The sequence below is a fragment of the Microcebus murinus genome, chromosome 26 (genome assembly GCF_040939455.1).
Source record: "Microcebus murinus isolate Inina chromosome 26, M.murinus_Inina_mat1.0, whole genome shotgun sequence".
In the NCBI taxonomy this organism is placed as follows: domain Eukaryota; kingdom Metazoa; phylum Chordata; class Mammalia; order Primates; family Cheirogaleidae; genus Microcebus; species Microcebus murinus.
Window position 1 is genome coordinate 6,427,254 of NC_134129.1, and position 27,923 is coordinate 6,455,176.

At 36.4% G+C, this 27,923-nt stretch overlaps 1 protein-coding gene across 1 annotated transcript; it reads left to right on the plus strand.

Annotated features, from left to right (window-relative positions):
• Positions 1-1,010: 1,010 nt before the first annotated feature.
• On the plus strand, positions 1,011-27,719 carry TMPRSS11D (transmembrane serine protease 11D; the record flags this gene model as incomplete). The annotated part of the gene is made up of 9 exons (XM_075997750.1): positions 1,011-1,143; positions 3,245-3,363; positions 11,041-11,108; positions 14,699-14,860; positions 17,956-18,047; positions 19,760-19,937; positions 23,403-23,662; positions 24,777-24,922; positions 26,804-27,719. Coding segments are annotated over 9 exons (1,320 nt in total), but the record flags the coding sequence as incomplete, so codon positions are not given.
• Positions 27,720-27,923: the final 204 nt, after the last annotated feature.

Sequence of the window (27,923 nt, forward strand, 5' to 3'; positions counted from 1 at the left end):
ATTAACATATGCAAGAAATATCTATAAATATTATAAATGTTCACAAGACACCTGTATATGCCAAGCCTTCTGCAATGTGTCAGAAACGCAAGCATGAAAACCCTCAAGGGGCTCACAGGCAACTGGATAAACTATTTAACTACAAGTAGATACTTCGTAACACTTAACATGACCTCATTTGATCTTCCAAACAACCTTGGGAGGTAGATATTATCATTCCTATCTTTCAGAAAGAAAATCTCAGATAAATGACAATATGATCTTTAAGCCAACAAGGGGTAAAACTGGAATTCACACCCAGCTCCTCTGGTGACCTCCCTCCCCAGCGTGACAGCGAGTGCCTACGCATGTGGTGGAGGAAAGAAGGCTGCAAACAAGACAGTCCGGGGCTCTCTGCCCAACACAGCACCAAAGACTGTACTAGCTTGAGTCTATTGACTTACACTGCAGTTGACGAATTCATGGGGAAAGATGATAAATCACATAAATCCCCTGCTGTTGAAGCCATTCTAATGCATTTCGGGGTCTTGCTACTCTCCCTGATCCCAGCTCTCTGCCTCTGTCCACACTGCATTTTTAATAGTATGGAGAATGTTGCAGTGAGGAATGCTGACTCCCTCCCCACCCCACCCCTGCTTCTCCACTTCCCTTTACCCTTCCTCCCACTCACAACCATCTCTCTGCAGTACATGGCTGGGATGCCGCCCAAGCTGTTGTTCTTGAAAACTGTATCAGTTGGCAGAAAGGGGAAGCCATTCCAAACCATCGATCAGATTCCCTTATGCTTCCCCCAAACTACTTAAATGTCAATAGTTCTGTGCTAAAACAACAACAGCAAAACCTTAGAAGGAAAACCATTAAGGACAGCCTTGTTCAGCTCAGGTTTGTTTCTAGGACTACATTCCTACAAATAGAGCCATGTACAAGCTACGGGACTGAGCAAGACAGATGATCGTGGCACTGAAATGATGGTTTCTCTGAGTGAAATGAATGACCTGTGATTTTCCTCTCTTGTTCCAAGGCCAGCACGGGGACCGTCCACTTCAAGATTTCTGAATCCGTATGTAGTATGCTTCCTTGTCGTCGCAGGGGTCGTGATCCTAGCGGTGACCATAGCTCTACTTGTTTACTTTTTAGCTTTTGGTAAGTACCAGAGGGGTTTTACTTTTCACTCTAAATAACTAAATATACTTTCAGATTAAAAGTTGTCATTCTTTCTTTTATTGCTACTTTCATTTCTTAATATAACATGATTATATATCTCATCATTCTTCTCTAAATACACATTCATAACTACATTTTCACTCAATCAGTACTTTTCTCTTTTTTCGCCATTTTTAGCATAACAAGCATACTTTTTGTTGTATACCAAACATTGTTACTTAAGCAAGGATTATTCTTTTTTTTTTTTTAACACACAAAGCCCTTCAATAAAAGGCAAGGATTATTCTCTCCAAAGAATAAAAGCTCTTGATACTTTTCTGATGCTAAAATTTGCCCATTTTGTTTTTCATTAATGTGATAATTTCCCTCTTCATTTAATACCCTGATAAAATCATAAAAGTTAACCTGTTTCAACACCTAAAATCTGGATTACTAAGTATTTGTTAATTCATGCTCTGCCTCCTGAAAACAGTCCTACAGGCAGAATAGCCTGTATAATGATCAGGAAATAAATTTGCCGTTCAGAAGTAGAAAGGGGTAAAGCCAAACTTTAAAAAAGATTACGTTCTTTTATTATTTGTTTCTCTTATTTTGCTTAATTTTTTATTATTGTATCACCAAAAAATTAGAAAACATGGACAAGAAAAAATATAAATTCATATAAAGAACATAAGAATTTATGCCTTCTTCACTCAAAGGGAACTTTCCCTAAAAATCTTGGCGAATATTCTTTCAGATGCTTTAATGTGTATATATAAAATGTGTCAAATTTTACTAGATGATATTACACATTATAATCTTTTTGTCACTTAAAAATATACTTTAAGTTTATTTTTATTTAAGATATAATTGTTACATAATTAAAATCCATTTAAATCATTTAAACAGATATAATTCTGTTAAATAATTTAAATTACTTAAAACATTAAATCATGCAGGTGGGCACGTGGGCTTGTGGAAGTGTGGAAAGAAAAAGAGAGCACATAATTTATAATATGTTCTGTTGTAAATAGGCAGAGATGCTTAACTATGCAAAGGTTGAAATGAAATACTCTCGATTGTGCAATAAAATTACCAATATTAGAAAAACCAATATTGGGGAATAATCATTTCAGCCAGTCAAGTGTAAAGACTGTGGCTAAGTTTTGCTTTTGACTGCATTTTGCTACCAAATTACCTGGAGTCAACTATTCCTAAAGTGAATTGTAGAGGAAGGGAAAAGAGACATTGAGTTTCAGATTAAATGAGTGAATTGTCACTCTTAATGACACTATTGTCACACTTTAACACAGAGGAGGCACCTAGGTGAGACTTCTTCAATCTTTGTGCCAGTGTTCACTTATGGCCCCAAAATGACTTGTCCCTCCATGACAGAGGACCTCCCTTCCCCTGGGATCTCCAACTCTTGCCCCTGATGGAGGTATTTCTCTGCATAAGTAATGTGTATTAGTGATCAAAAGAAAGCAGGGTTTTTTCCTGAGACAGATTCTATTAGGCTATGTCCATGTTCATAATGTTTCTGAATTATGTACAGGTGTGTTTCAGGGATTTTTCTCTTTTGGTGAAAATAATTCACATTGGACAGATTAGATATCTTGCCAGTAGACTTATCTTCTAGCTTATTTCAGAAAAACTAATGACAAATCACTAACTCTTCTATATGGAGAATAGCATTTGAATACTTTTTAAAACTTCAGAATTACTTTGGGTTCTTTCTTAATGGCATATAAATAATAGGCCATTATAAACATCCATTAATATTTCTTGAAAAAATAAACCACAAACCTCTCTAAAATATGGTAAGAATGAAAATTATAGTATTTCTGAATAATTGTTAATTTCTCAAATGCTCACTCCGGTTTTCAAACATCTTTAACAGTCTGGCTTTGCCAGTCTTTTTGAAAACCGAAAAAACAATTTATTATCTTTACATTTATAGTAAGCATAGAGTTTTCTCTCTTTAAAAGAAAGCAAAAATTTTTTTTAATTGTATAATATAGCTTCTCATAATCCCAAATAAACCAAAAATTCAATTACTTAGTAAAAGTGAGGCTGATCTTGCCTTTTCTTTCTTTCCCAGATCAAAAATCTTTCTTCTACAGAAGCAGCTTTCAAATCCTGAATGTTGAGTATAATGATCAGCTGAGTTCACCAAGTACACAGGCATACAGGACTTTGAGTGAAAGAATCGAATCTCTAGTAAGTTAATATTTGTCTTTGTTCTTTATTCCATTGTAAAATTAACATAATAAACCTAATATTTTGTGATGTATTTTCAATTTCTGGATGCTCCACATATTTTCCTTCCTTGAGTGGAGTAAGATGTGTTTGTCTGTGCTTTTTTCCAAGTTAGTTTACTAGTATGCTCATTCTTATTCACATCTTAAGTCATGAGTAAAAGTGTCAGAAGGGCCATGTGTACATAAGCATTTTATTTGGTTATGACCGCAAAGGCTGGAAATCTATTGTCTGTGTAATTAAACACTGAGATTGCCTTTTTAAAACCTTTTCATTTTGCCCTCTTCCTTCTTTCTTATTCCAGCTAAACACACAAGGCAGTAGGTGTTAAAAGACATTTTTTACCATGTCAGTAATAACATGGATTGGACAACATCGTACTGTTCAATGATAGACATAAAAGTTTGAAGGGAAATATGGATATGCAAAGCCAGCTTGGATTCTCACTTGAAGAGGCCCACCTACCTTCTCACTTCTATCCTTTGGCTCATGGGTCAGCCATTATGTGCCCTACTCATTTTCATGGCTGCCTGCCAGGAAACCTCACAAGCACACCCTTGACATTCATGTATCAGCACAGGCCAGGGTCTGGCCTTCAGCCCTGCAGAGTTAGAATTGACCAGTCTCAGAGTTGTTCACTCACCCCTACCTTTTTTAAAAAGAGGCCAGTCGTGGTGGCTCACACCTGTAATCCTAGCTCTCCGGGAGGCCAAGGTGGAAGAATCACTCAAGGTCAGGGGTTCAAAACCAGCCTGAGCAAGAGTGAGACCCTGTCTCCACTAAAAACAGAAAGAAATTAATTGGCCAACTAAAAATATATAGAAAAAATTAACCGGGCATGGTGGTGCATGCCTGTAGTCCCAGCCACTCAGTAGGCTGAGGCAGGAGGATCGCTTGAGCCCAGGAGTTTGAGGTTGCTGTGAGCTAGGCTGATGCCATGGCACAGCCCGGGTGACAGAGTGAGACTCTGTCTCAAAAAATAATAATAAAAAATAAAAAAGAGTCCTAAAAATATAAATTAAACCAATGGTTTTAAAACTTTAGCATGTAACAAAATCACCTGGCAGTCTCACAGATTTCTGGGCCCCAATGTCAGAGTTTCTGATTCAGTGGGTCTGGGCGGACCCAGGAATTTGCACCTAGCAAGTTCCCAGGGGATGCTGACGCTAATGGTCCAGGGACCACACTTTGAGACCCACTGAGTTAGTCTGTAATGAGAACTGTCACAGCTGGGGGACTTTATATCAACATGCCTAACACATTTTTTTTCCTAGAGACAATCTTCATGGGAAGCCAAATTATGAGAAGGCTGCTTGTTGAATGTAGAATAGAGCAAGGGAAGTTAGGTGTATCTGTTAAATGTTTAATGAGAGCAGAATAGTCAGCTATATCAGAATGATTTGAGGAGAAAATCTAGGCCAGGAGGCAGAGATAGAGTCAACATTGGGGAACGTGAGTTTATTGTGTCAGAAGTGGGAGCCTCCTGTTCTTTCGATAAATATCTGTCCAGCATCAACCCTGCCAAATGCTGTGGACATAGTAAAATGGAGTAGATATGGGGCCTGCCTTCATGGAGCTTAGTCTGGAGGGGAAGGCTAAAGTCTTCAAATACCTGTAATGCAAGATATACAGGAGTATGTGGCATGACAGCAACATAGATATGAGTTTGGGGGGAGGGGAAATGTGGAGGGGAATTAATCATACCCAGTCATGGAGATCAGAGATGGTTTCTAATAAAAGATGACTTTTCGGGTTGGGTGTGAGAATGAGTAGGGCACACAATGACTAAAATTTGAGCCAAAGGATAGAAGTAAGAAGGTGCTTAGCTAGCAACTTTGGATTTTATTTTGTAGGCAAAAAGCTTGGAGCTGGATGGAGGTAAAATGAAGAAAACAGGCTCTGACAGATTCAGCTTCAGAGTGTATAAATTAAATTAGAAAGACAAGAGCCTGCACACAGTAAGACTAATTAGAAACTCAATACAGTGGTTCAGAAAAGAGCAAAGGGGTTAAAAGCCTGAATTAGGGAATGTTCTAGAAAATGTGAAAATTCAGATAAAATTTCATCTTGAACTTAAAGCAACCTCCCTCCCAACATGCTCTTAAAAATATGCAGAAATATTTAGTAATATTATTTGTACCATGAGATCCCATTATTTGAAGTTGAAACCAATGGACATGCCTAAATTTCTTGAAGAAGCTACTAGAGATACATACACATCCTCGAGAAGCCAGTCTAAGGATAGCTATTCATAGTGAAGTCCTTACATTCACACAAAGTTGTAATGTTCAGCCGTGCACCCATCTTAATACAGGAATCGAACCAGAAGGGTCTACGTAGGGAGGTTCCAGCTTCATTATGCAGATTAGGACTCAGTTATTTGTCATTACAGTGAGATGCTAGAGATGTCCTCAGCCCTGTTGAGGTCACTCAGTTCCTGCCAGAACAGATCGGCTATGTTGGATCAACCCAACTTAATGGACCATATGTGAAATCACAAAAGGGTAATTTGGAGAAAAATGGCATAAAGCATAACATATATTCAGCAATATGAAAGGACATGAACTAAAAAGTACTATAAGCACCTTTGGAAAACATTCAGTAAGCCTTTAGAACAACTATCCCAACTGACCAAAAATTTTTCTGTGTTCTAGCTTGCTATTCCTAAATCATTCCAAAAATGTTCTATAAAGTATATTGCAATGTGTGTATAAGCCTTTTTTTTCAAAAGAAAGTAGTTTTAGTATTGTCATAAAGATAATATACAACATGTAAAAAATTCAGGGCATCCAGGAGAAGCAAAGAATCAAAAATACACACAAAATCTCAACACTCATATTTATCCAGTATTAACTTTTTGATGTTCCAGATATTTTTCTGTGCAAACTGCATATATAACACATGCACAAAAACATAATTTTATGTCAGTGGAATCAGATGATATGTGCTATTTTACAATCTTTTTTCAAAAATATGACAAAGGTATTTAAATATCAATAAATTTAGAAATATACTATTTTATATAACTAAACGGTAGTATATAAATATACAATATTTTATTTAATTAGTTCTCTATTGACAAGCATTTAAATTGTTTATACTTTCTCACTAATATATTCAACATTCTCATGACTACCCTGGTTCATACATCCTTGCATACTTGAGTGATTATGTTCTTGGGACATACTCCTAGAAGTAAAATTAACAAATTATAGAGTCCATGTATTTGTTATTTCTCTCTAGAGATTTTTTTCTCTATTTTTAAAAAAGGTTCTATTTTAGAACTATTTCAGGTTTATAGAAAAGTTACTATATTACAATAGTACATGTTAAATTAATTAACCAATATTAATATATTGTTATTAACTAAATTCCATACTTTATTTAGATGTTCTTAGTTTTGCCTATTGTTCTTTTCTGTTCCAGGTTCCCATCCAGAATACCCCATTACATTTAGTTGTCATGGTTCCTTAGGCTTTTGTCGATTTTGACAGTTTTCTCACATTTCCCTTTTTTTCGATAACCTTGATGATTTTGAGGAGTATTGGTCAGGTGTTTTATAGAATGGCCCACAAGTTGGTTTTTTTTTCTGCTGTTTTTCTCATGGTTAAACTGGGATTATGGATTGCAAGGAGGATGACCATACACAAAAAGCGTCATTTCCACATCATATCAAGGGGGCTTATATTATCAACATGACTTGTCACTGTTGACCTTCATCACCTGGCTGAGGGAGAGTTTGTCAGGTTTCTATACTCTAAAGTTACTCCTCCCCTTTTTCTTACAATAATCCTTGGAAGGAAAGAAGTCACTATGTGTAGCTCACATGCAAGTAGTAGGGGAGTAGAGAGCTATGCTTCGACTATTTGAAAACTATTTGAAATTTTTCTCTTTGTCTATTCTCCCCATGTATTTGTTTATTCAACCATTTGTCTGTGAATTTTAACTATTTAATTTCTACATTGCACTCCAGAAGTGTCGAGCCCCAGTTTATATTCCCACCGGCAGTATATAAACATACATAAGTATGCTTATTTCTCCACAGCGTTAATACTGGGCATTGCAAATCTTTTTACTTATCGCTGATTTAATAGGTGAGAAGTGATATCTCATTATTCTTTTCATTTGAATTTCTTTGATTACTAGTGAAATTTAATGTCCTCATATATTAGTAGGTTGTTTTTATAATGTCATTTGTGAATTGCCTGGTCATTACCTCACTAATTTTTTTTATTGGAGCATTTGTTTTTAATAGGTATTTGGAAAACAAACATCTTTGATTATTAAAATATTAAAATTTGTCTGTCATTCATGTTGTACCTATTTCTCTGATAAGAGATTAAATTTTTAATCTGGTTTATAATGTAGTTTATTATGCAAAATAGATTTAATTTTTACATAGCCAAAATTATCAATTTTTTATAATTTTTCACTTTTGTGCTCAGAATGGCTGTCTTTACCCTAAATATTCATTTACATTTTCTTTTGGCACTTTTATTCCAGTCATCATAATTTTATCTTTGATTCATCTGGAATTTTTGTTACTGAGGTAGAGATCTACTCTTCTGCACTCCAGACCTTTCTCCCAGTTGCCAGCTAGATGTCTCTACTTGATTGTTTCAAGCATCTTGCATACATTAGTCCCCAACTCAAACTCATGATATCCCCGCACCATTCTAGCCGTCTTCCAATGATCCCTATCCTTATTAATAGCAATGCTATTTATGCAGCTATCCAAACCGGAGACCCAGAATTCATACTTGAAATACTGCTATCATTCCAAACATCCAATCCCTCATCAGCCCCTAAAGAATTTATCCCACATATTTTCCTCAAATCCATTCACTTCTATGTATATCCACTACCTCCACATCCAAACAAGCCATCACCTTTACCCCGAGGCACCAAAATAGCATCAAACTAATCTGTTCATTTGCATTATTTCTTCTCTAGAACTTATTATCCATATGGAGCAAGAGAGATTGTTCTCAAATTGCAAATCTGATATTTGCAATTTATAAAATATAAATATATAAATAAAAATATAATAAATTTTATAATAGATTTATGAAATATAAATATATTATCTTTTTGCCAGCCTTAAACTTCATGAATGTGGGGTCACATAATTATGTGGAAACTTTGTCAGTGCTTAAAACCAACTAGTGAAATTAAACTTAGAATCAGACCTTTGAATGATCATATGACAGTGTTTCAAAAATTATAATTTCTATCAGTCATACTGTAACAATGAATATATTAATATTTTTAAATGAATAGAATAAAATACCTAGGTATTTGTTTTATAACTCAGCCTTTTTAATTTCTAATTTTATAAACAATATACATTGTTAGTAGTTTATTATGACATATATAATTTATAAGTAATATACATGTTTTGACTACTCATGCATAATATATTTTACCTATAGGAGTACATAGTAAAAATATTTGGAGAACACTGTAGTAATAGGTTATATTGCCATGTTTCTTATTTTATCTTTTCCTTAAAACTGAGCTTTCCAGATCTTCTGATTAAACGAAGAGAAAGTTGTAATGAGAGTGATTAAAATCACAAAAGCACTAGAAAAATAAAAAGGGATTCTAAAGTAAACTCATTTGAATGGGTTAATAATGTTGGAGGGAGGAAAAACACCAAAAGATTGAATATAAAGCTTATGAAAAGTAAATGCATAGTCTCTGTGAGTTGCAGTAGTCAACTATGTACAGATAAATTATTTTAGTACACCTTTGACTACCTTCCTTTTGCAGATGGAGAAATTGAGGGGAAGAAAGATTACAGAGTTCATTACAGTTCTCAAAACAAACTAAACTAACCTGGCTCTGTGTTCTCCATCGCCTGCCCTTTCCGCTGTCTCACTGGCATGCTCTCCCAGCACCTGCTCACTGATTTTCCACCAAGCATTTGATAAGTTCTGATAAAAGAGTCAATAGTGACATTTTCACCCACTTTGTGAAATATGGATCTTATCCATAGACCTTTTCTTTCACCCTTGTACATGCATATCAACCAATTAATCAATTTATTGTCTCTATGTTATTTATTAGCTTAGCCCTCACTAAATTGCTGCATATTGCTTCTATATAACAGAAATATCAAATTAAAGTGGATCTGTAACACTTTTCTGCAGTCTAGCCTGTGCCAGTGCAATGCCAAATTGTGAATTAAAATATAATTACAAGAAACAGTTATCCTAATTTTAGCTTCAGCTAAATTTTCCTTCAGCTTTTGACAGTTTCTCCTACTTCTGTTAAAGTCAAGTAAAATTAAATTATTTTACTAAAATACCTCCTATAATATGCCATAGTAATAAAAACATTAATATTAAAACCCATCCTTCTAAGTAGATAACTGGAATACAGCTCACCAAATGACAGTAATGGCTAATTCTAGATCATAGAATTTAGAGTGACTTTTTGCTTTCTTAATGATTACTAGTATCTCTTGAATTTTTGATAAAGGAAAATAAATTTGACATAACCAAAACTCTCAGTCTTAAAAAGTTTCAAGTCCTCTCTGGAAAAACAGAAAATTATCATATTATCAAAAATCAAGTTGGTCTGATATCAGTCATTCTATAGAAATTGGTATTGAAAAAGTAAGATATATGATAGTATAATATAAATTGCATAAACTTCACAGTCTCAAGAAGAATTTGCTTTAAATCCTGGCTTAATGCAATATTCAGCATGCTTCTTAATTCCCTCACCTCATCCTCACCTAAAAATATCCACATCCACCTGGTGCCACCTCACAGTACAGATGCACGTAATCCACTTTTCATTATAAAACTACAGCACACCTGACCCTGCATCTCAGAGAACTGTGGCGGTCACAGAAGCACTTCTAGTTGACTGTGAAGCTCAACTTTACACCTCAAGGGAACCGTCCTTGCTGGGACCGGGCGACACCAAGAAATTACCAAATGAGTGAATGCGGTAGTGCACACCTGTAATCCCAGCTACTCTGGAGACTGAGTGGGAGGATCCCTTGAGCCCAGGAGTTCAAGGCCAGTCTGGGCAACATAGCGAGATCTCATCTCTAAAAAAATTAAAAAGTAAAAGAAATTGCCAACTGATGCTCAAAGTAGCCTCTGATGCTTAGGCACAAATCAGAAATGACCAAAAAATAAAAAATAGAAAAAGTCTGCCCTTTGCCTCTTTTTCCCCTTCTCTTCAAGCTTTCTATTGCTACTCATTTTACTCTGGTTTAATCTGGTTTCATTCATTTTAAAAACAGTCATTGGGGAATCACACATTGTGAGTTGTGTCACTGGACTTCCCTAGTGTTGTTAGCTTGGCTCCTTCCCTTAGTGACAGCCACCAAATCATATAACATAAGCTCTCCCGGAGTAAAACATCGGGTGTGTTTAGAGTGACTTCCAGTGAAGATGCATCCTGTCCAGAATCACCTACGTGTGATAGATAAAGAAATAGGCACTGCATCAAAAGGTCACAGGACCTGCCTAAGTCAATCCCATGTGTGCAGTGGTGGAACCGAATTGAACTGAAAACTCGGTTCTCTACTCCGTGTCAACATAGCCTCATGTTGCAAGGTTGGGAGGAAGGAGAAGAAGAACTGTAATTACAGAGAAGTTTTTTTATTTCTTTCTATAGGTTACTAAAACATTCAAAGAATCGAATTTAAGAAATCAATTCATCAGAGCTCATGTTGTCAAACTGAGGTGAGTGGAACTATATCAAAATATATTTAAGTATAGATACAATTTGGCACCTTTGACTTTTGTTCACAGAATGGATAATGAATGATATATTCGCACAATTTGTCACAATATTACTGAAATACAATCCTTGGCAGCTTAAAAACAATGCCTCCCCTACCCCCCCCCCAAAAAAAATGTCACATACAATCTCTTTAGCTACTAATGTAAATAACCATATTACTCCAATTGTTAGTGGAAGGAGGAGGAAAGGGTGGAGAGGGAGTTGGGGTCCAGGCACAGTAACAGGGCCATCCTATGTAAACTCAGTGGGTATCATTCGCAGTGTGGTCCATGTAAACAGTTCCTCCCGGAGTTGTGCAGTGCTGTGATTCAGGTGTATTCATCCAAGATCAGGACACCATAACCAACATCAAGAGTGGCTTTTTGGTTTTATCTGTCTGGAGTGCTATAATAAAAGGGTGCTGTTGCCAAATATAAGACATGTTTGTCATGGACTAATAACAGGAGGACTAGCATCATGCATGCTTATCTGCCCTTCCTGCCTCAGATGAATATGCACCTGTCCATGTGATGTGATGCATAAGCCCTCCCAACTGAAATAGTCACTTTCACTGACCCTCCCACAAATGCCTCAAATGAGGATATTGCTCAATCCTTCAAATAACATGGAAAAGTTCTTTGGTAGGGAGAGGAGCTATACGAATTCTTTCTCAAATACTAACATCACAGGAAAATTAATTCTTCTTATTCTCTGGAGAGTCACCTAGTAAGTACCCAGGGCACAGAGCTCTGGTCAGGTGAGTTTTGATGAGGAGTTAGAAGAATAGGAAGAATAGGAAGAGCCCATGAGATGGGTATTTTCCAAAACACATTTCAGCCAATGCAATGCACATTCACTTAGTACCTTCTTATCAAAAGCTCTGTGCTAGCCACTCATGCTCAAAGGTGAATAAGCCCTGGAAACTCATAGAACTAAATGAACCACCTGCATTTTCTCTCCTTTTGTTCATTTTCCATCTACCACTCAATCCTCTGCAGTCTGGCTTCAATCACACCATAAAATACAAACTGATTTTGCCAAGTTCAACAATGACATCCAAATCACAAAATCCAAGGAAACCACATCAGTCCTCTTCTTGGACCTCCCAACAGTATTTGGCATCATTGGCCTGTTGCTCCTTAATAGGACAATCTCTTGGTTCCTATAATCAGATTTTCCTTTTATCTCTCCAGCTGCTCCTTCTCAGTTTGCTTTGCGAGCTCTCACTCCTGCTCTGTACCTTCCTCAAATGTTGGTGAACCTCAGGCTGTGCTGGAATCTTCTCATCTCCTCTGTTCACATCTCTCCTTCATCTCTTAGTTCACACTCTCGCTTCATTGCCACTCATATGCTGATTCGTCTCAGACTTGTAATTCTACACCAGTCCTCTTTTATCTCTAGACATTAATCTACACAGTTGCCTACTTGATATCATTACATGGATAATTCTCATTAGCTCTTCTAATCTTACTGCTCTTTTATTTTTTCTGTGCTCTTCTTTAGCATTGCTTTAGGTGCACATTGAGCTTGCTCATGTCTCTTAACCTGTATTTGATCTTTTTCATCTCTTTATCTGTGTAGATTGTGTGTAATTTCTTCATCTCTTTCAGTTAACTAATTTCTCTTCAGCTATGACTATTAGTATTCTGTGTAATCCATTTATTTATTTCAATTTCAATGAGTATGTTTTCCTGTCTGCAAGCTCTATTTGTTTCTTTTGAGACTATGCCTAGTCTTTTCTTTTTAATGATGTCCTCTCCTTAGCTCAAATTTAAGATTTCTTCTTATATGTCATTAATCATTTCAAATAGACTTAACTAATCTATGTAACTATCTATTAATTCTATTATGCCAAGTTTTTGAGGATGCTCTTGTTGTTGTTTTGACTCTAGCTCATGATGTATGGTTTACCATTGGAATTGCATGCTTATCTTTAATCCCACCTTCTGAGTGGGATCCTATGCAACCTGGATTTAACACACATACCTCCAGAGCATTTGCTTCTGTCAGACACCCTAGGGAAATCAGAAGCACGTGGATTATTTTTTTATTAATTTCTTAGCCTGAAGGTTCTGGGACTATGCTCGTAGTATTAATGCAGATTCAAAGATTATACAGTCATGCCCATGAGTATAAATTCTCAGGTGAGACTTCTTTTCTTCCATTTAGAGCTGGATCTGAGAGACAGATAAACTTCTTTTTCTTTTATAAGATAATGAACAGATTTTTTTTTTCATTCTAATGCATGCTTTCACTGGGGATTTAGTTCTTTGAGACTCCTGGTTTTATTCTGAGACTTCAAGTTCATCCCCCTGTTTTGCACTAGTCCACCTCTAGTCTCTGTGTAAATGCTAAACACAAGCCTACCGAGTATTCTAGTCTTACCACATAATATTCATGTCATTCTTTATTTTTGGTCCACAGAGATTTTCCTTATTTTCATGTGGGCTCTGCTTTTTATTTGAAATGGAATTTATTATATATTATCTAGCATTTCTGATTGTCTTATATGGAAAGGGGTTTTTTTATTAATTATCTAAGCTTCCACGTTGCTAGACATGGAAGTTGTCATTATTTGTTCTATGTCTGCTTCTCCACTGAAACTATGGTAGCCGTGTGTCTTGGCCACAGCTAATTTCTGAAGCTCAGAGTAGAGCCTAGCACAAGAAGGTGCTTAGCAAATATTTGTGAAATAAATATTAAATTAGAATCTGGAACAAATATTAAGTCAGAACTGTCAATTGAGATGAGAAGAAGAGGCCAAGAGTGAATATGAGGGCATAAAAACCAAATTTGTTTAATGTACTTTTTCAGAAAAGAGAATAGCCAACATAGGTGGAGGAAGTAGTTTAGGTGGTAATTTTCATAGAAGAGAGTGGAGTTTACCTAAGTTTTAGATAATCAGAATCTTTAATCAAGTCATCAAGATTTGTTATGAGGCATATCCATGGTTAATTGATATGGGTGATGAAATCTTAACATATAACAAAAGCTAAAATTAGCAGTTCTAGCCAGATGAATGGGTCTAGGTATCTGTAAGTTGAGTCTCTAACGCACACAAATTTGGAAGTTCACCACTTTGTAAGTTTGTTTCAGGAGATGAGCGTTCTCATTTAAGATCAGTGAAGTCTAATATCAGCTAATACTTAAAAGAGCACACTTACTGTATGCTATGTAATCTTCTTAAAAGTTTTACATATATTAATTCGTATAATCTTCATAACAACCCATTTTACATGTGAGGAGACTTAGATAAAGAAAATTAAGAAACTTAAATATGGTCACACAGCAAAGCTCCAGTATTCTGACTTCAATGCCATGTGTGCTATCGTGGGTACCAGGTACTGTAAATTGAAATCAAATTTGTGGGATGACATTATGATATAACATTACATGTGAAAACACTGTTATGTCAATCTGTTCTATAGTTAAATTCCTAAAGTGAATTCTTTTTTTAAAAAAAAAAACCTTAATGAAGAAGAATATATAAATAGAACAGTAGAAAATTATCATAATTATCCACTTTAAAATATATCTTTATGGTTTACAGGCGAGGCAATGGTGGTGTGATAGCAGATATGATCATGAAATTTCGATTTACTAGAAATAACAATGGAGCAATGATGAAAAACAGAATTAAGTCCATTTTACGCCAAATGCTGAATAACTCTGGAAACTTGGAAATAAATCTTCCAACTGAGATAGCAAGCAAGTACCATTTTTTTATAAACTCTTTTTATGTCCATATATCCCTCAAGTTTACCAATTCAAATTCACATTTTAATTAAATGAAAGGCTGACTTTTCTTTCTTTGGAATTAAATTTTATAAAAACAATATATTAAAAAGCTAAATATTACATATAGTTCTCTAATAGAAAACATTCTAAGATTTAAGAATCACTTGGCATTCATATAGCAAATTTTGTTTGCTAACAATTCTTATTAATTATCGCTCCAATACTTCTTATGAGGAACATTATTGTCAGATGTGCAATTTGGGGATGTGCTATAGAAAGGGTAAGTAGATGCTCAAGATCAGAGAACCATTTTATTAATGATTCACTTCACAGATTCCTTTATTTTTCTTCCTAATGTTTATAACATTTGAAATTACAAAGTTATTTGTTTAAGCTTGGATTTATCCTACTATGTAAGCTTCCAAAAGGCAAGAATCAATCTTTCTTCTTCATCCTATTCTTCTACCACCCAGCATCTAGCACATAACATATATTCAATGAATAATTGTTGCGTGACTGAAAGAAAAGAAATACTTAATGTGTGCATCGAATTTAAAGACAGTCCTCCAACTTTGTTATGTTCCACCAGCCTAATAAACCATAATTTCCTTATAATGAGCTCAAGATTAACAGGACTATGGTGGCTCCCACACTGGACTGATACGTACCTATCGTAGTTGTACTGATTGTGAAAACATTGAAATGCATTCCTATTTGTTGGTTAACAATCACTGTATTCAGCCTACAAAGTTATCTCCCAAGATCTTTCAAATCCCCTCATCCTCACCCACTCCTAGCTCTTCCCCTGCAACTAAAGAGTTATGCTTGGCATAGCAAGAACCTCTAAGACACTGTTCCAACTCCATGGCCTGGCCACATCCTTTCTGATTGGCTGATGACCATGCACTAGTTTGTTACATAATCGAATATTACCTCTGCTCCCACACATTAAGAAATTCTTCCAAAAGCACTTCCTAAGTGTTTGTTATTTGTTTAGCGTTGTATTAGACCATCTGGGAATACCAGGGCAACATAATAGTTTCTACCTCCCAGGAGCTCATAATCTAGTTGAAGCAAAAGACATTACAACACAAGAGTGTTTTGACAATCAAAATAGCATATTGTCAAGTGCCCAGTGTAAAGCAGAAACAGTGACCACTGCAGGAATCCAGGAAAGAAAGATACCAGAGTGCTTGGGATCTCTCAGCAAAAGCTTCGTGAAGGAGGATGGACCTGGACTTTGAAATATGGGTAGGATTTCCATATTTTGAAATGAGAGAAAGAAATTTCCAGAGAAGGAGAGCATGGGGGAACTAGTTTGTAATAAACACAATGCTTGATAGAACAATGAGGAGAGGGACTTGCTGGAATGATTGATTTGTGCTGTCATCATTTTCATCACTGGCATCAAAACACTTATTTAGTGAGCACTTACTATTTTTCAGGCATGGCTTTTAGTGCCTTGTGTGCATTTTTTTCTTCATTTAACCCTTATAAAAATTATATCCTATAGATACTTTCATTGCCCCCGCTTGGAAAAGACAGGTAATTGCCCCGGGTCCCACAGTCACCATGTGGGGCAGTCAGGATTCAAACTTAAATCTTTCGTGTTCAAAAAATGAAGAAGAAAGGTTAACGCTTTCTTTACTTCACATCTCCAAAAGGATGAATTGGCTCCACTGATCCTTGCAAAGCAAATGTGATGCCCAAACCTTGTGAAACTTCCAGTGGGAAATAATTTTGCGTAGATTGGTTTTAAAGAGCATGAAAACCTGTTTTGACAGGTTTGGATCTTTTTTATAGGAAATAAAAACACTGATTTCTTAGTAAAAATTTCGAGCAAGGAAGAATGTGAAATAATATAAATTTGCAGAAACGATTAGTCTGGTAAAGTAGAGGTGGATGAATTGAAAAAGCTCAAATGTTCCCTGGTGGCAGGGAACTCAGCTTGAAGGTTATCGTAATATGCAATGATGTCAAGTGATGAAAGCATGACTGGTGTCAAATGATGAAAATATGAACTTAAGTAGTAGCAAAAGGGAGGATGGAGGTAATTCAAAAGATAGTTAGGGGGCAGAGGTACAGAATTTGGAAACCAATAAGATGTGGGAATGATGAGAAAGGAGTAGTTGGAAACAGTTTCAGATTTCTAGCTACCAGTCGAAGTTGTGTTATTCACTAAAGGAGGAAATGGAGCAAATTTTGGATAAAACTGGTCACGTTGAGTTTGAGATGCTGTTGGACATGCAGGGAAGACTTCCTGTATGCAGACCTTAAATTGAAATAGACAGACCTTCACTACCTGATCCTGGTGTATATTCTTTTTCAGGCTCCCCCACTGTGTCCTGCATGCGATGCATGCACTACTAGCTCTCCTGATTTCATTGCTTTGCAAACATCTCACATCACCATGCATTTGTCCCACTATTCCTTCCCCCTGGAATGTCCTTCTTCCCCTTGTTTTCCTGAAAAAATCCTTGTGGTCTTCAAAATACAGTATAAATGTTATTTCTTCCAGCTCAAATGCTATTTCCTCCCTGATAACTTCTGGGGTTATCTTAGAAAGCATTGGTTATTTTCTCCTTTCTTCCTTTCACTTTGCATTTAAATTTATTTCAATGATCCTTGATTTTCTATCTGTAAATGATGTGAGAGCAAGGCTCCTGTATTTTGCTCACTGCTAAATCTGAAGCACATGGAATAGTAGCAGTAGAGTAATAAGTATATAGAGGTACATTTGAATAAACAAAAACATCAACTTCTCTTATAGCATTTATCACATTGTGTCTGAATGGCTTGCTTACGTTTCTGTTTTCCCAACTAAACTGAGTAACTTGCGAGCAGAGATATCTAACAAGTATTTGACAAGAAATTAAAGCATAAACTTTAGTGTGCATAACAACAAATTGGGGAAAGGTGGTAAACACAAGATATTTTGGGAGACCATGACTTAGAGATTGTTTCAACAGGTCTGAGATGGAACCTAGAAATCTTCATTTTAGCAAACACTCCAAGTGATTCTGATTCTGGTTGTCTGGGTACTACACTTTAAGAAATCACAATGAAATGATACATCCCTTATTGTGTTGATCTTATTCTCTCTCTTTTGTTTTCAATGCTAGCACTTACTCCTGAGGCTACAGAAAATCTTATTACTGAAGGTAAGCTTTAAAATTACTTTGTTAAATATGGTTTTCCCAAAATATAAAGAGTAAAATTGCCAAGTCTTTTGAGTGGAACCTTTATTCTTAGTTTACTTTGCTGAGCTGTTGTTGAAACAAGACACTGCTAATTACACTGGCCCATGGAGTGATGTTTAGGTTTCCCCCTTCCTTCTGAGAAGGGAAGAAGTAGCAATGGATTACCCATTCTGTACTCAAGCTTGAGCTCATAAAAATTTTCTTGGCAACTTTGGGAAGCTTTTACTGTCCTGGTTCTCTGTTGGCATTTCTGTAGACGTGTAAATTATGTTTGCTGATACCATTTATGTGTCTTCTTCTAACCACCAGAATTGATTGCTCTTTTTGTGGATTCAGGTTAATCATAAGACATAATAAAAAGAATTATAAAGTCTTGTCAGTTTGGGATCTATAACCTGAAGGAAAAGTCACTATTTTCCAACATCATCCTATATACTCTCGGGCTAGGATAGCAGAAATATAATCCCTAGAAAACATCAGTTTACTTCTCTGGCCAAGAGGATGTAGTTAGAAATGCATTTGATATATTTGGATAGCTGGTCTCTCTCAGATACTTAAGGGGTTTTTACAAGGTAATGCTACCCCCATGGGTCTTTTCTAGGCTGTCCCACTTCATTATATATTTAATGCATGGTTACTTTTAATGAAAATGTGCGTAAGTAATTTACTAGGGAATTTGTTTGAAGGATGCAGCAAAGGAACCTGTGCTCCATGTATATTCTTAATGGAACTCTGGTCCTCCTCTATCTGGGAAATTTGCTAGGAAAAAGAAAGCTTTTGGGTAGCTGTCCTGTTGAAACAGAGCACCACTTAAGAGCCATCCCAGCAGCAATAGAAATTGTTGTGATTTACCTCTAATTTCTTAGTAATACAGTAAATAAGAAAAAAATGACAAAAATAGGTGTTGAGAGGAATTAAGTGATCAGCCCACCCTAGTCCATTTCAGCTCTGGCCAGTGGAGTGCTCCTGGCTCTCTAAGGCATGTAAGTAAACTTTATCTATATACTAGAAACTCTCCATCACCCTCAAGAATATTCTGTGGGCCTACAGCAACTCCTTTTTGAGGGCACATTTGGTAATATATCATCAGTTCTGGAGGTGGGCTGGAACCTTCATGATGAACTGCAATACCACTATGGAGTCTTGGATGAGACCAGTTTTCTTCCAGGTTCAATGTGCACATGAATTTCTCAACAAAGTGTAGCTTCTGATTTGTCCCCTGGTGTGAGTCTGAAAGTCAGCATTTCTGACAATTTCCCAGGGGATGCCCATGCTGCAGGCCCACAGAGCGCACCGTGAGTAACAAGGCTATTGGGAAGGAAGGAATTTCCCCAAAGTCTGTACCCTGAGCTGGCACATCTAGCACTGACCTATCTTCATGAACCTCTACTCATGAGGAATTCCAGAGAACTCTAAAGCAATTCCAGAATTTGAAGCCCAGATGCCAATTAAATTCAGAAATGTTTTCTAAAATGCAGTCTATATGCAACAATAGGGACACATGTAGTCTAAAGATGCAACATATTGATAATGCTTTTCTGAAAGTCTAGCACGTCCTGGGGAAGAATTCATAGTAGACGTAAGAGTTGTAAATTATATAGAAACTCTGTAGCATCTCCTAAATGTGAATGAATCATGATCTTCCCAGCACATTAATGCCTTTTTCTCATTAGAATGTGGGGCTCGTCCAGACCTAATAACATTGTCTGAGGAGAGAGTCATTGGAGGCACTGAGGCACAGGAGGGAGACTGGCCGTGGCAAGTCAGCCTACAGGCCAACAGTGCCCACCATTGTGGAGGCATCCTGATCAGTAACACATGGATCCTGACAGCAGCTCACTGCTTCAGAAGGTGAGGCCACAGCTACCTACCCATCTGGGAACCATTAGGATGGACGAGTACGTAAGGACTCCACCTACTACCTCCAGGATTGGATTGAGCCAGAAATAATTCAGTGCAAAAATAAATAAATAAATAGATAGATAGATAAGTCTTTTCTTCCTATTCATGAGAGCAAAAATACTTTTTCTCCTTTAGCTTGCTAATTTACTGCTATTTCTGTTTCAGTTAATAAGCATATGATCATCATAGTAAAGAACAAAGATTTATATGTCATAATGTTTCATTTAAATCCTAGCTATGAAAGCTTAGGAAATTTACTGAACCCCTATAAGCCTCATATTTTTTTCAAGCTAGGAGCAGTACTATTATCTATACCTTAATGTTATTGGTAGGCTCGAGTACATTAATGTTACTATATGTTAAATGTTAACAAAATGAATTGTTGTAGAAGATTTGCTCATTATATCATGGAAGCTGGGCAGCCAGCTGATGGTTAACCTCGAGACTGCCCCATGCCATTAATTTATGCTTCAGAAAAATTATTGGATATCTAGTATGAGTATAGTATTATGGAAAATAGAAGCTACCACAATAAACAAAACATTGTTTCTGCCTTCAAGGAGTTTACATTCTAATAATGGAATTAGAATGCACAAAAACTGATCAATTGTAGTGAGAAGCATAAATAAAATAAGTTTAGACAGGTTACAAGAATTCTTAACTGAGGTGACTAAAGACTATTGCTAACGCTAGGGTAACATGCTGCCAGTGGAGAGTAGGTTGCACAAACTCACCCTATCGGTACAAAGAAAAGATTACACTGCTCATAATGGAAGGATTTCAGACTTGAGCATGACTAAAACTTGTTAGTCAGACCTGCCTTGTTACTAAGGCATCTTAGATCTCAACAGTTGTTGAGAACTAAACTCAAAAAGTTCACCCAGAAAAGTAATGGTGATCTGAACTCAAGTGTGCCGCTGACTATATCTATTCTTTTCTGAGACTCTTCTGATCATCTGCCGCCATCTAAATCTGACCTCCTTATCACATATCCAAAGTCTTCCATAGTCAGATAAATCCACTTATGTCTCAAAGTATGTGTCTTGAGCTTCAGATAAATAGCATTATTCTCTTCCATTGAACTCTGCCTATATTTCCTTATGTATGAGTATCTGCTCAGTGTGCTTCTTCTCTCTGAAATGTTAATATCCTTCTATCTCAATTTTTTCCTACTTAAAATTTTTAAAATCTTGACAATTTCTAAGAAGTCCTTTTCAGATTTGAGGACACTACCTCATAATACAGTGCCTGTTACAAAAGTATTTGTTAAATTAATATTCTTTGTCCATTTTATAATGGTTTTCCTGTTCATTTATTATTGATTTATAAACTTTTAAAATATATTCTGTAAAAATTTTAGATCTTAAACATTGCCAATATTTTCTAATGGTTTCTCATACATCTGGTAAATTTATCTATAGTATGCTTAATTTTGATTTAATGAAATTCATTCATTTTTTACTTTATGGTTTATGTTTTGGATGTTTAACCAAAAAGTCCCAATTCCTAATTCACAAAGATAATGCCCTGCTTTTTTTAATGTTAGTGCTCACTCTCACTCTCTGTCCCCCCATACATGCATATATACCCATATACCCTTACACACAGACACACACATATGGGTGTGAAATGAAACTGGAAGACAAAAATAAAAAATATAAACTTTATTTTTTCTCAAAATAAGCTCCCTCAAGCTCAAGATACTTTTGTAAACAATGATACTAGCCATTTAGTCCATCCCTAAAGAACTGAGGGGCCTGGGAATTTAACCATGTCGATGTAGTCATTTTTACATTATCAACTAAAGAAAAATGAATGCCCTTTAAAGATTTTTTTAAATTAGGAAACAAAAAGAAGTCAGAAGGAGCCAAATTAGGACTCTAATGATTTCCCATTGAAACTCTTACAAAATTGCCCTAGTTTGATGAGCAGGAGCCTGGTGGAAAAGGACTCTCTGGTGAACTCTCCTGCAAGATTTTCTGCTAAAGCTTTGGCTAACTTTCTCAAAACACTCTCATAATAATCAGATGTCATTGTTCATTGGCACTCCAGAAAGCCAACAAGCAAAATTCCTTGAGCATCTCCAAAAAAACTGTTGCCATAACCTTTGCTCCTAACCGGTCCAGTTTTGCTTTGACTGGACCACTTCCACCTCTTGGTAGCCATTGCTTTGATTATACTTTGTCTTCAGGATCATACTGGTAAAGCCATGTTTCATCACCTTTCAAATTATTCAAAGAAATCCTTCAGGACCTTGATCCCACTTGTTTAAAGTTAACATTGAAAGCTCTGCTCTTGTCTGCAGCTAATCTGGGCACAATAGTTTCGACACCCATCAAGTCAACTTTAATTTTTCGGTCAGAATTGTGTAAGCTGCACCAATTGAGTTATCTGTGGGGTTGGCTATTATTTCTGCTGTTAATCATCGGTCCTCTTCAATTAGTGCACAAGCAAGATGATTTTTTTCCTCTCACATTGATATTGATGATCTGCCACTGCAGACTTCATCTTCAACATCGTCTCATTCCTTCTTAAAATGAGTTATCTATCTGTAAACTGCTGATTTCTTTTAGTCCTTGTCCCCATAAACTTTTTGTAAAGTATCAATAATTTTACCATTCTTCTTCCCAAGCTTCACCATAAATTTGATGTTATTCTTGCTTCAATTTTAGCAAAATTCATGCTCTGATAAGGCCTCTTTTCAAATTGATGTGTTTTGTCCTTCTTAGTGCCTCAAACTAGATCCTGTTCAGACATGTTATAACAAGTTAGTACAAGTTTATTTCAGTGCAAAAAAATTTGAAATCCAAACATGCATAGTTTGTTCACAATATGCATTCTTCATGAACCTGTTGAAGTTGTATACACATACATACATATACCAAAATATTCAACAACTATCGTACTTAGTACACAAAAATCATTCATCTGTTAATAAGATGAGGATGCTCTTTATCATAACTACTCTTTAAATGTAGCTTCTGACTAAAGGTAAGGAAAGGAGAAAATAAGAATTGAAAAAAAATGAATTAAAACGAAAATGTTCATCATTTCAGACTTCTAGTTTCTTGCATGGAATGATATAGGGAAAAGGGAGAAATCAAAGAGGACATTTGCTTTATGCTAGCTATCTTCAAAGCATCAGAATATCCTCACTGGAATAGAAAAATACCAAGATGTTTATCACACCAAGATTGTCTTCTAAAATCTTTCTGTATTTCTTTAGACAAATGACCATTCATTCTGCTAGTGAAGAGTTAAACTTATTTACTAGCTTATAAATATATATTATAAGGAATGTGTAGCAAAGAGATGTAAATCCAATAGTTCCTAGATGATGGTGAGGGAATGACAAATACAAATCTAAATGCTTAAAAATTCGCTATTCAAATAGCATGTTTTCATATTTTTTAGCTACTCTGAACCTCGTCAATGGACTGCCACATTTGGTATTAACACAGCATTTCCTCTACTGAGAAGAAGAATAAGACGTATTATAATCCATAACAATTATGAACCTATAGCTCATGAAAATGATATTGCTGTTGTACAACTTGACAGCAATGTCGACTTTACCAAAAATATCCATAGGGTGTGTCTCCCAGACGCTACCCAGAATATTCCAGCTGGTTCTACTGCTTACGTAACAGGATGGGGAGCTCTAGCATATGGCGGTAAGTGTCTCAGGAAAAATAAAACAATTTAACAGTAGCAAGATCTCCTGTTATTTACTATTATGTAATTTTTAAAATTAGGAACCACCTAGAGGACAGGTTCTACAAACAAAACCATCCTATATTCTGGTCAACTTAAGCTCTGACTGGCCCTGAATTTCCTCAGCAAAGCAAAGCAATGCCCCTAGAAATTATCAGAAATTCTCAAATACAGTAACTCTCAAATATAGTAATGGGGAAATTTAAAGGCAAGTGATAAAGAAACATGATTTATTTAATAATCCAGAGATTCCATAGGACTTAAACAGCTTTCCTATAAAGAAAAAAAAAAAAAGGATTTAGATAGGTATTCTGCAAGGACTTTAACACCCTTAAGGTATTAATCACCTTAAGGATGAAACAAACCCTGCCTCTAGGGCAATAAACTCCATGTGTATATAAGCATTGCTCATACTTATTTATTGAATGAATAAAATGGAAATTAAAATGAGGGCAATGTGAAAGAGCAAATAGAACCAAGGGTAGAATAAGAGCATCTGCCAGTGAAAGAGTAGCATCAACAATTTCCCTGGGCTTTTACCCATGTCGTAGATCATTTTTCCAAGGAATAATACAAAGCTTTGCTTGTCCTCGAAAAATGTTTTATTGTGTTATTTTGGCCCAAAGTAATTTGGTGTAATAAATAAAATTTGTGCCAGTCATGAGAAAAGTGCCATTTTGAGAGTGCATCAATATCAAATAGATTAATTCTTTAGTCTTAAAACCAGACTGGTTTCTCTTTTGCTGATAGATTAAAGGTTACTCAATATGTAACCTTCCAATCCGTCAGTAGATAATTCAATTTTAAGACAGCAAACGTAGTTATTTTCTCCAAAGCTCTAAGGGGCATTGTATCACAAAGCTAAAGAAAAAAAAAATCCGTGTGAAGGAGTTATGCTTCTTTCTATATTACAGAAATTTTTTCTGGGAAGAAACTCCTACGTACATCTTTGGAAGCCTTCACTGCTGAATAGGAAAAAATGTTTGGAGTACATTTATTCCTTCTCAAATTAATCATAGAGTCATTAATTTACATATCCTGAAGTCTGTTTTTTTCTGTTTTTATACTAAACAGGCCACACGGTTACAGATCTAAGGCAAGGACGGGTCAGAATAATAAGTAACAATGTATGCAATGCACCAGATAGTTATAATGGAGGTATCTTGTCTGGAATGCTGTGTGCTGGAACACCTGAAGGTAGGATAGTGGATGCATGCCAGGTAAGCTCAAGACAATCTTACCCATATCATCATCCAAGAGGTTTATAAGCACTTGCTAACATTTGCCTGCCCACTCTTGATAAGACATCATGCAAAAAAATTCCTCGCTATAGAAAAATGTCACAGCAAAAACACAGTAATAGGCCAGTAGTGAGAACTGGTTAACTGAAGCATGCATGCATTATTTAAAGGAGGCAGGTGCTAACCAGATCCATGCCGTACTTGCCGTGACAGTTGGTGATTCACACACTGACCCTTCTCCCCATCTAGACCAGTAATTAGATAGGTATGTAAGAGCTAGCTACTAAAAGCGGTCAACTAGCTGGCTATTCTAGAAGCACACTTGATCGTAATAGCTGACTTTTATTAGTATTGACTATATGTCAGTCTGTATTCAAAGTGTTTTGTATGTTAAACTCATTTAAACTCATAAAATCATTATTTACAGATGAGGCACAGAGAGCCATTAATTAGCTTACCAAAGATCACATAGCTCTTAAGTGGAGCATTCAAACCCAGACTATGTAGCTCCAGAACTCACAGACTTAACCCATCATGCAGTACATAAGATGTACTAAATTTGTCTCCCCAACTAGATTATTACATGCACACACTACATCTTGGTTGGTTGGTTTATTATTATGATTGGGTGGTAAGTATCTCATCAGGAGTATTTTGCTTATTACCATATTACTTTCTTTTGAATTATTCAGCAAAAGAATACTTTTTGATCATATACTATGCATCAGACACCATGCAGGGTGCTAAGAATAGGAAGATAACTAAGACTGCTAGAAAATCATTCAACAGATATTTCCTTAACACCTCCTACAGGCAAGGGTCCTCAAACTTTTTAAACAGGGGGCCAGTTCACTGTCCCTCAGACCGTTGGAGAGTGCGCACTGTGGGCCTGGGACAAGTCGGCTGCTAAGCAGGACAGGCAGCGGCAGCAAAAACACCTGGAGGGCCGGGTGAATGTGCTAGGCAGTCCTCATGTGGCCCGAGGGCCGTGGTTTGAGGATGCCTGGGCTAGAAGCTTAGGCTGCAGCAATGCCCAGAATAGGTATGCTCCCTTTCCTGTTGGACTTTATGTATACCTGGGAAAACAGACCTTAAACAAGTATCATAAATGCAATGAGTATTGCAAAGAAAAGGAGCTGCTACAATGAGGAGAGCTGAACAGGAGCACAAATAAAAGCACAAATGTGCTTTTATGAAATCACATATAGAAGTCCCACTTATCTTCCTATCCTTAGCACTCTGCATTGTGTCTGATCTATAGTATGTCATCAAAAAACATTCTTTTGGTGAACAATTGAATATAAATTTAAATGGCGATAAGCAAAACACTCCTTATGAGATACTTGCCAGCCAATCATAATAATAAACCAACCAACCAAGAAATATTTGCACATATTATACCCTAGTTGGGGAAGAAGCAATGGCAGAGACATACACAGGGTAAGAGTGCCCTCAGTGAGAAACTGATCAAGCCCGAAGCTGGAAAGGGTGAGAGTGGGGAGGAAAGGGGTAGGTCAGAGAAGGCTCCTTGAAGGTGGACAGCTCCTTGAAGGCTCCTTGAAGGTGTAAAGGGGTAGGTCAGAGAAGACTCCTTGAAGGTGGTAGGAGGCAACTGGGCTGTGACTGGGGCAGTCCGGGAAGTGTGCTTCTCATCTTCTTCTCAGACTTGCTGTAGGGACAACCTGTATCATTGGGGGATTTCAGTAATTTTTGCATGACTTAGTATAATATTTCAAAAGGAAATAGGCTGCCTTTATTGATATAATGGATGTAACTTCTTCCTCAACTGCCATAAAAATAAACTCCTCAATATTAGGGCTTGCTCTGCACTTCCGTAATCAATCCTTCTGTTTCCTTCAGGGTGACTCAGGTGGCCCACTGGTACAAGAAGACTCACGGCGGCTTTGGTTCCTCGTGGGGATAGTAAGCTGGGGAGACCGGTGTGGCCTGCCAAATAAGCCAGGAGTGTACACGCGAGTGACCGCCTACCGCAACTGGATTGCCCAACAAACTGGGGTCTAGTGCAATAAAGGCATCTCTGTTGCAAAGTCTGTATGCAGGTGTGCCTGTCTACCATCCCAAAGCTTTATTTTTCAGTTGAAGAAGAACCTGGAAGTGTGCTGTTTTAACATCCTGTTACATAAATATGGCTCAACAAACAATATTTAATCTTTATTACGATAGGTTTTCTGTTTTTCAAGAAAACTATATGAATGTTACATAGTATTATGACTGTGCAACAGAAGAAACATATTAAAGTAATCACAGAGTTGACTATTTTATTACAATTATGATAAGTGCTCGTAGTAAGATAAACAGGCATACTGAGAGTGTAAACAAGAGGAACCCGACTAGTCTGGAAGGTCAGAGGGCTCTTTTCGGAGGAAGCTGATAAGTGAGTCCAGTGTAGAAACTTGCAAAGGAAATAGTGGTAGAATAACACTCAAGACAGAAAGAACAGTGTGAGGCAAGAAAAAATACTATTTATTAAAAATTCCTGGTTACTCACTATTGTATAGGCTGTGTGAGTTTTAAAATTTAAAAGTGTGAAATCATTGTACAGTCCTGTACCAATGTTAACTATCCTGTAAGAACATGCTTCCATAGAAATTCACTGATGAATTTCAGGTCTTTAAGGTCAAAGCTAAAATAGTTCACTCCTCAACTGAGACCAAAAGAATTATAAATAATTTTTATGATGATGTTTATTAAAAATATCCTTCATCTACATAAAGGAGAGATTACATCTACTCCATACAAAAGCTGAGAAATATACCTACACAACCTTTTCAGGTACCTTGCACTTTTTAACAACTAAATAATAGTAATGTTAACAACTAAAGATTTGACTATCAGGAAGAATTTCCCACTACCAACTTCCCACCATTGGCAGTTGTTTGTGGGCGTGAAAGGATCTTCAATAGCTAAATCTAAGTGATGAATTAAAAGTTAAAGAGGCAAAAAAAGGGGGTGGGAAGAG